General features: G+C 47.1%; 1 protein-coding gene across 5 annotated transcripts in view; it reads left to right on the forward strand.

Annotated features, from left to right (window-relative positions):
- The window catches only part of spock1 (SPARC (osteonectin), cwcv and kazal like domains proteoglycan 1), a 187,596-nt gene that overhangs the window by 88,708 nt on the left and 88,888 nt on the right, over positions 1–10,000 (forward strand). For all 5 annotated transcript variants that reach the window (XM_036548147.1, XM_036548151.1, XM_036548150.1 and 2 more), the window contains one exon: positions 5,838–5,883. In XM_036548147.1, coding sequence (XP_036404040.1) covers positions 5,838–5,883 — 46 coding nt within the window. The remainder of the gene's footprint in view (positions 1–5,837; positions 5,884–10,000) is intronic.

Consider the following 10,000-nt stretch of genomic DNA (forward strand, 5'->3'; position numbering starts at 1 on the left):
CAGCTGTCAGCACTCTGCTTTAAACCCTGCAGTAGGTGTAGTTTAGGCCCTACAGTGGATGTGGTTTAGTCCTTGACAGTGGGTGTGGTTAGTACATGCAGTGGGTGTGGTTAGTACATGCAGTGGGTGTGGTTAGTACATGCAGTGGGTGTGGTTTGTACATGCAGTGGGTGTGATTTAGTAGTTATGGTAGGAGCGCATTATAGTATATGCTTCTTAGTTCTTAGTATTAGTTCTGTGTGTGTGTGTGTGTGTGTGTGTGTGTGTGTGTTTGGCTGCTCTGTCCTCCACTCTCCTAACCCCTTGTAAATGTACTAATCTCTCCCAGAAGGGCTGGCGTGTTCCGGTTGGCCCTGCAGCCATGACAATGCAGGTTATTATTGTAATTCTCCTTCAATGCCTGCGCTTGCTGAAAGCCTACGGAGCTCGTTCCTATCAGTGTGTCCAGCCTGGCGCCTTCAAAGCCCGGGCCCAATCCCTGCCCGCGGCAGCCGCACCACGCGCTGCGCTCACAGCCCCAGTAATCTCCCTGCGTTCTCCGACACGCTGCTGTAAGCGCCGCTTTCTCCACACTCTTTCCCATTTAAACGCGGCGCTTATCCTGGGGACTGGGGAGGGGCCGGGGGGGCGGAGGGGAGGGTGTCACCGCGGGCGCCCCGCCGTCACGCCTTCAGACGCCATCACACGGCACGCTTCAGACACCTGCCAGTCGCTGCGCCCCGCCTTCCACAGTGCTCTGAGTGAGTCACAAAAGGAGCGTAATTTCAAAGCCCTTTGTAGCTGCAAACGGAGGTTTAAAAAAATGTCTGGGATACCAAAGGGATTGTCGTTTGTTATTTCTGAATGGTCAAGTTCATCTGTTTTTAATTGCTTGCCGTGTCCTGGATTGATCTGTGAATTCGTCTGACTCCCCGTCTTTCAGGTCCTCTGCATGTGAGAGCAAATTAAAGCAGCTCTTTGCGGTGCATTGTGCTGGGATCACAGCGCCCTGGCATGCTTAATGAAATAGCAGGGGCTCCCAGGTCACAGCTCTGAAAGAAAGCAAATTAGCAGACATGAATTTGAAGAGAATTTTTACAGGGAGGTTTGGCAAACCATCAGCCCTGTTTTCTACCTTGAAGTCCCAAGCAGGGCGTGTGAGATAGTGCTGAGGCAAGGGAGTGAAGCAGTGGGGGTTGCTGTCCAATCAGACAGCGGTTTGATAGAGGCGGTCAAACCTCAAACATCAAATGATTGAGATCCCCGATGAGACTGTTTACCTAAACTGTTCTGTTCTTTATTCTGTGAAGGAAAAACAAGCAGGAACAGAAAGGCCTCCAGAGGAAGCTGACGAGTTCTGGACATGAAACCAAAACTTAACCCTTCGAATGGACACTGACAGGAAGCCTCGCCTGATTCAGGGTGTGGTTGAGTCAGCTGACATCGTAAACACTGTGTTAAGCACTGGCAGACAGTGTGTGGTGACTGTGCAGTTAGAGTTGTGTTTGGGAGAGCTGGTGGGGGCTGTGATGGTGTTTCCCAGCTCTGTTGACTCGGTACTGGCTGTGATGGCAGTAGAAGTGTTTCATGAGTCCTTGCCCTTCTATATACCCTGTTCAGCCTTTTTCTGTTCCTGCACTACGGTCACACTCTACGCTCTTCACCTTCCACTCTCCACTCTCCATTCTACGCTCTCCACTCTACACTGTACACTCTACGCTCTATGCTCTCCAATCTCCACTCTACACTCTCCTCTCTCCACTCTCCACTCTACACTCTCTACTCTCCACTCTACGCTCTCCACTCTCCACTCTACACTTTACACTCTATACTCTCCACTCTCCACTCTCCACTCTACGCTCTCCACTTTACACTCTATACTCTCCACTCTCCACTCTATACTCTCCACTCTCCACTCTCCACTCTACACTCTCTACTCTCCACTCTACGCTCTCCACTCTCCACTCTACACTTTACACTCTATACTCTCCACTCTCCACTCTCCACTCTACACTCTCTACTCTCCACTCTCCACTCTACGCTCTCCACTCTCCACTCTATACTCTCCACTCTCCACTCTCCACTCTCCACTCTCCACTCTACGCTCTCCACTCTCCACTCTCCACTCTATACTCTCCACTCTCCACTCTCCACTCTCCACTCTACGCTCTCTACTCTCCACTCTCCACTCTCCACTTTACACTCTACACTCTCCACTCTACACTCTCCACTCTACGCTCTACACTCTACGCTCTACACTCTACACTCAACACTCTACACTCTACACTCTACACTCTCCACTCTGCACTCTCCACTCTACACTCTCCACTCTGCACTCTCCACTCTACACTCTCCATTCTACGCTCTCCACTCTACGCTCTACACTCTCCACTCTACACTCTCCACTCTGCACTCTCCACTCTACACTCTCCATTCTACGCTCTCCACTCTACGCTCTACACTCTACACTCTACACTCTACGCTCTCCACTCTACGCTCTCCACTCTACGCTCTACACTCTACACTCTACACTCTACGCTCTACACTCTACGCTCTCCACTCTATGCTCTCCACTCTACGCTCTACACTCTACGCTCTACACTCTACACTCTACGCTCTCCACTCTGCACTCTCCACTCTACGCTCTCCACGCTACACTCTATACTCTACACTCTGCACTCTACACTCTCCACTCTACACTCTACACTCTACACTGTACACTCTAGTGCGGGCATGCTGTAGGAGTGTGGGTGGTGAGCTGAACAGCTGTTGAGCCACTGATGCTTGTGGATGGTCTTTAGGAGTGGGCTGATTGATTAGTAATGAAGAGTGGGCACAGCTTTTTATAGTTTGAAATGTCAGTAATGTAGTCATGAACACCTTCCCTTCTCCTGAAAGCACTGACCCTGGATCAGTGACATGCTAATAACTCAGTCACGAACACCTTCCCTTCTCCTGAAAGCACTGACCCTGGATCAGTGACATGCTAATAACTCAGTCATGAACACCTTCCCTTCTCCTGAAAGCACTGACCCTGGATCAGTGACATGCTAATAACTCAGTCACGAACACCTTCCCTTCTCCTGAAAGCACTGACCCTGGATCAGTGACATGCTAATAACTCAGTCACGAACACCTTCCCTTCTCCTGAAAGCACTGACCCTGGATCAGTGACATGCTAATAACTCAGTCATGAACATCTTCCCTTCTCCTGAAAGCGCTGATCTTGGTTCAGTGAGGTCACAGCAACACAGTCATGAACACCCCTTCTCCTGAAAGCAGTGATTCTGGATCACTGAGATGCTAGTCGAAAGGTGAAGAGAAGAGAGGCTGAATTTATGGAAAGATGATTCAGACACAAAAGATGTGGAGAGAGAAAGCGCAGGGAAAGTTCATTAGAGAAATGGGCTTGGCGTCACCCAGACCTGTTTAATTAGCACTTCAGAAGCAGCACACAGATGAGGGGGTGTACCATCACTCTGCAGCCTGAGTGAACGCCAGATAAATAAAACTTCAGAAACAACTTCATTAACTTAATTACCAGTCGCTTCACCTGACTGCAGTTTATGCACAGGAAAATCTGACAGTTTGTTAAATTTAGTCCAACATGAAATTACACCCTACACATCTGCTTATTGCTTCAGCTTCTCAATTAATTACAGGTTGCATTCTTTTTGAAACCTGAGTAATGTTTAATCATATTCCTCATCTCTCTGAAATGTGATATTGAGGTACTGCGGGGTCACCGTTGCCTGTTTGGGGACAGACGAAGCACAAGCTGTTAGTAATCCTCTGGTTCAGACTGTTTCCAGTGAGAGTTCTCTGTGTTCACTCATCTTCATCCCTAATTCAGTCCCCTCATCTTCTGTTTCAGCCTTCATTCCTCTTCACTACAAAATCTATCAGGCAGCTGCTGTGTACTTTTTAATGCAATGAATGGAATTGTCTGATGGGTTTATCTTTGTCTCAGCCAATAGCAGCTGCTTTTCCCCAGGCAGTCACACAACGGCTTCTCCCACGCGGCTTTGCAACAATCAGTCGAGCGAGAAAAAGAAAATTAATATTCTTTTTATCAAATCTTTGACGGGAACTAAAACACAGGCCATGATGTCTTTGACAGAACTGCTCATTGAAATTTACAAGAGGAAAAAGGGCTTCAGAGTTTGTTATTTTAGTCTGCATTGTTTTCAGGAGTTAATGGGTAAAATGTAGTGAAGACGGGTCCGATTGGAGCACAAAGGCCGGCTGGATCGAGCTGTGTCGCTGCCGTCTCCCTGCCCCGCCTGGCTGACTCAGGGATATCTCTTTCTCAGTGCCAATGCTACTCTGCCATCCCAATTACACACCGTTAAAGCCTTTCACCGCTACATGCTAATTAAATCTTGCGGAAAGTGTAATTTCAAATATATTGGTTTTACTATATACAACATTTTAGTTTAATTATATATTACTCGGCACACCAAAAAATCTTGTTCCAGGCAAACTAAGTAATGACTGTTTAACTTCAAACATTTGCTTACATGGCCAATTACAGCCGCTCTTTGCAGTTTGCCCACTGAACAGTTCAGCACTTCCTTAAGATGGAGACGCCGTGTCTGTGACAGGTGACCTGCGAGGCCCTACTGAACAAGCATTACAAGTGGGCCAGTCAGTCCTCTCTGACATGGAGACCATGCAGAGAGAGAGAGGGGCAGGACAGGCCCACATATTTCAACTGTTCAAAGAGGAAGTGTTTTCTCTCATGTAGGGGCCCATGGTGCTCTGGGCTTTTATTCTGAAGGGACTGCAGTTCTCTCGTCTTTCTGCATGAGAAATGCTGTGTGACGCACAGATAACATTCTAGTGAACTATGCTGTCACACACACACACACACACACACTCACACGCACACACGCATGCACACACATACACACACACACACACACACACACACATACACAACACACACATGCACTCACACACATACACAACACACACATGCACTCACACACACACTCACACACACACACGCACACACGCATGCACACACGCATTAACACACACACATACACACACATACACACACACACACATACACACACATACACACACACACGCATACACACACGCACGCACACACGCACGCACGCACACACGCACACACACACACACACACACACATACACACTCACACACACACGCACACATTCAGACACAAATGCATGCTTAGAGTACTTCTGGATGAAGTTCTGTTCGTACGCCCATCGCTGACTTCAATCCACTGATGTCTTGTGAATTCATTGTTAAATTGCTATATACACAAAATGACAGTTAATTTAGCTGATAAATACAAATATACCCAGATGCAGAGAGGACAGTGCATCAGCAGTGTCACCTCTTCGTTAAGTAAAGAGTCTAAAGCTGTCACTCCACCTCCATAGAGTTTGTGCGCATACGCCTATGTACAGATTTTTATGTGTGAATTTGTGTGTGTGTGTGCGCTTATGTGCTCTTACAAATATGCATTTGCCATGATGGTGTGTATTAGAACCTGATCTGAGCTGAAGGCTTGTTTGGTGATGAGTGAGTTACAGCCTTTAACTGGTGGCTGAAATGGAACAGGAGCATCAGTGTGGGTGATCCTCATCTCAGCTTTCACTCATCCCCTCTGTCTCTCTCTGCCTCTTTGTCTCCCTGATCTGTCTGTCTCTCCCTCCCTCTCCCTGATCTGTCTCTCAGAATGAGAGGGCTCTGACATTTGGGCCTTTAATTGGGAATTAGAGTGTGTGAAATTAGATGTGTTTTTTGCGGAGCTCATTAAACGGGATGCCGGGATCGATGGGCCTCTAACCCCTTCTCTGCTGTCTTGGCTTTTGCAGGATGACTACTTCAGGAACTGGAGCCTTGGCCAGTCGCTCGACCAAGGTAAGACAAAGAGATATGTGCCTCACACAGTGATCACAGCCCATATCAAACATCTCCAGGCCGTCTGCACTTCTCTCTGGTCTTTTCACGAACAGAGGAGTCAGGTATATGACACGGAAATGCGATAAGACTGCATTTCATTTACTGTTGCTAATGACAGAACTGTATGATCAAAGCATTCATGGGAAAATAATGTCTTTAAATATCACCATCTGATTTGCAGAGAACCTTTTAATACAGCCAATCAAATTAGCTGATGTCACTGGGCCAGGAGAGCCTCGGACTGTTAAAACTGCAGTACCTGTAAGGTATAACATGAGCAAACTCCTGTTCCTGCATGTCCAAGCCATTGATGATGTCATTACTCTCACCACACCCTCTCAGGAGGGGACAGAGAGCATTGTGGGTAAAATGAGAAGCTGTCAGAAGTGCTCCTAATTTCCCTGGTGTCAGGCCATGTCTGTGTCCTTCCATCGTTCAAACGCAGGGGAGCCTGTGAGCTGTGCTGAAAGCCATCTCTCTGCAATTACAGAAAAATTCATAATTCATTAAAAAACCCGAAGCCAACTGCCGCACCACTCGGTCTCAGAGAGGGACTGCCGCGGCTCAGAATGGGAAAGTCAAACTCTGCATCACCATGCATACAAACACCCTCTCCCAGCCAAAACGGCCAGTTTGTGCCCTTTCTGCTTTCACTAATGAAGCAACAAACATTAATACAAAGCAAATGATTTACAGTAATGAGGCAATGTCGGAGCCAGTAATGATCAGACAGGCCTGAATACAGAATTTAAACCCAGCATTAGTTTCATTCATGAAATCAGGCTTTCAGGAGGCCTGTTTGTGTGGTTGTGTGTGTACACATGTGTTAGACTGTGTGTTGTGTGTATTTATATGTGTACTATGAGTATATATGGGTCTCTATATGTGCTTGTTTGTGTATGTATGTATGCGTTAGATCAGATGTGTGTGTGTGTGTGTGTGTGTGTGTGTGATGGATCCTCTGATCATGATTTTGGACGAGCCTCTCCTGTCTGTATTCTCTCATTATGACAGATTCCTCTTGGTGTTTCTTAATTAGACTGTGAACAGCTGATGATAAGCCCTGCCTAACTCGTGATTGGCTGGTGCTTAAAAGAGCAGGCTGTGTAAACATCAGAGGAACAACAGCTGATCAGAAACAGCAGAGGATCATAGATTAAACTATGGCAGATGAAATGCTTTCATACAAAGTTAGATCAGAGTGTCTATTTTACACCTCTTCTACTAAAATAAGGGCGGCGCAGTGGGCGGAGCCTCTCAACTCACAGACAGGAAGTGGCACTTTCAGAGCACTTCATCTTTTAACTCAGGCAAACACAGATGGAATGCTGTTATGTGCTGACCTTGTTCTTAATATCTGTTTATTAACAGAAAATCCTACACTCAATTTGTGGCAGCACACTTCTACACAATGAAATGTATGCTATAAGAATAAATAGTCCCTGAAATAAAGTGTGGCCAAATTAATGCAACTGACAAATTCAGATAAAGCTCATTGGAAGAAGCAGTTTTTAAGAGGGAACCATGGACTGAATGTTACAGCTGCAGCGTGGCCACAACCTCTTTTATCTCGTGGACAAACATCCCTCTCATACCTTCCAAAACACACTAGTTTAGCCACACTAATCACCCCTCCTTTCTCTAGCTCTTTCATTCTGTCATATTGAAGATGAAAAGTCAGAGAATGCTGCCAGGCCGCCTGCTTTCAGCCACAGGAGTGTCCATTTCTGTATATTGATCGAGGCTTCTTCACAGCACCAACAGATCAATACTGCGGGATATCAAACAGAGGGAAGGATCGTATGGCGTCCGTGCATGGCCCTGTGCCGTGCTGTGCACTGCAACGCCATGCCAACAGGACACGAGACTGAGAGGGGGGGCAGAGGGAGAGAGAGAGGGAGAGAGAGAGAAGGGGGGTAGGATAGAGAGAGGCTGAGAAGAAGACAGAGAGAGTGAGTTCAAAGCTGCAGTAGACCTCAAAATATTAATGTTGCAAACAAATATTGTAGCTTGAACCAATGTGACATTTGGAGCTTCAGTTAATTTATTTTTAGATACACATGAACATAGTTCATGCATGAAGTGTCAAAAGTGCAAACATGTTGTCACAGAGGTAGAGCTCAGGTTAGAGGCAGAGTTCAATTCTGCCTGTGAGCAGTTCCCACTGCTGTGCAAGGTCTGCTCTGTGCCTCCACACAAGTGTGCCTGTGTGTGTGCGTGCACGCGCGTGTGTGTGTGTGTGTGTGTGTGTGTGTGTGTGTGTGTGTGTGTGTGTGTGTGTGTGTGTGTGTGAGTAACTGAGGTGGAGAGTGTGTAACATGGAGAGTGTGTAACTGAGGTGGAGAGTGTGTAACATGGAGAGTGTGTAACACGGAGAGTGTGTAACTGAGGTGGAGAGTGTGTAACACGGAGAGTGTGTAACTGAGGTGGAGAGTGTGTAACATGGAGAGTGTGTAACTGAGGTGGAGAGTGTGTAACATGGAGAGTGTGTAACTGAGGTGGAGAGTGTGTAACACGGAGAGTGTGTAACTGAGGTGGAGAATGTGTAACATGGAGAGTGTGTAACACGGAGAGTGTGTAACTGAGGTGGAGAGTGTGTAACACGGAGAGTGTGTAACTAAGGTGGAGAGTGTGTAACACGGAGAGTGTGTAACTGAGGTGGAGAGTGTGTAACATGGAGAGTGTGTAACTGAGGTGGAGAGTGTGTAACACGGAGAGTGTGTAACTGAGGTGGAGAGTGGTGCGCGTTTGAGGATGAGGAGGGAAAAGCTTCAGCTGCTGTGAGTTTAATGACTGATTAGAATGACAGTAACACGCCGCAGCTGCGGTAATAACTCTAATTAAAGTCCATAATTCATGTGAGTGCTGCAAATGGGCTTTCTTCAGCTTCTACTTCAAACAGGAAACAGTGTTTTTCGCTTGTTTGTAATTGGGGCTTTTTCCTCTTGCAGTCATTTGCAGGTATTACAGGAGACCGTGGTGGATGAGGTCTCTTTAGGGCAGAGCGCACTCATGTAGGGAGCAGTGAATGGTGCTTTAACAGGTCTCTGTGCCTCACAGATATGCGATCCGGGGAAAGGGTAGAGCCGCCCTACACCTGCGCTCTGCAGAGCTGACAGTTATCTGATGTGCAGAGTAAGCACTGTGTCAGTGGGGTGGGGGCCGGTGCAGAGACAGTTTCTGCACACAGGTTCTGCAGGGACCAGTAAAAACAGATCATCGAATCAGTAAAAATACGAATGGTCTGTGTTCTCTCTTTCTCTGTCTCTCCTCTCTTCATCCTGCCTTTTGCCTCTTTCTCTGCTTTTCTTTTGCTGTCTTTTCTATTCAGATTTTCTCTGTTTCTCTCCTGTCCTTCTCTCTGTCTTTCCCCATTCTGTTCTTTTTCTCTCTCTCTCTCTCTCTCTCTCTCTCTCTCTCTCCCTCTCTCTCTCTCTCTCTCTCTCTCTCTCTCTCTCTCTCTCTCGGGCAGTGGTTTCCTCTCTGAGCAGGATAACCTCTGGATCGTTAATTAAGTGTGATAGTGCTGAAGTGCTTATCCATTCTTTAACCCAGTCAGATCAGCAGGTATACAGATACAACATTCAGCTTAATCTCCGCAGGCAGAGGGGCTGTCTCCTCTGAGCCCCTGTAATGTGCAGGACTTCCACAGGCCAGATAAGCGCACATTACACCCAGGCAGAGAGAAAGGAATGGAAACGTTGACCTAACTATCTTGATTTTATTTGGCAAAGCGTAACAGGAGAGCAGAAGGCAGGAGCCTGATACACTGCATGTGTGTGGGGCTCACTCTCTGCTGAGTGCATGGCTGTGTGCAGGATTGGCGTAGAGATATGAGTTTACTGTAATGATCACAGAACATACAGTGTGATGTGTGCATGTGTGTGCGTGTGTGTGCGTATGCGTGTGCATGCGTGTGCATGTGTGCGTGTGTGTGTGTGTGTGTGTGTGTGTGTGTGTGTGTCTTTGTGTATTTTCTTTGATGTTCAGGTCCCTGTGAGACAGCAGGTGGAGGCAATGCTTGCGGTTAAGTGGACAGGGTGTCTTGTCTTCGGTCTAAAAGAAAGATCTGAGC

This window comes from Megalops cyprinoides, chromosome 16 (assembly GCF_013368585.1).
Source record: "Megalops cyprinoides isolate fMegCyp1 chromosome 16, fMegCyp1.pri, whole genome shotgun sequence".
NCBI lineage: Eukaryota > Metazoa > Chordata > Actinopteri > Elopiformes > Megalopidae > Megalops > Megalops cyprinoides.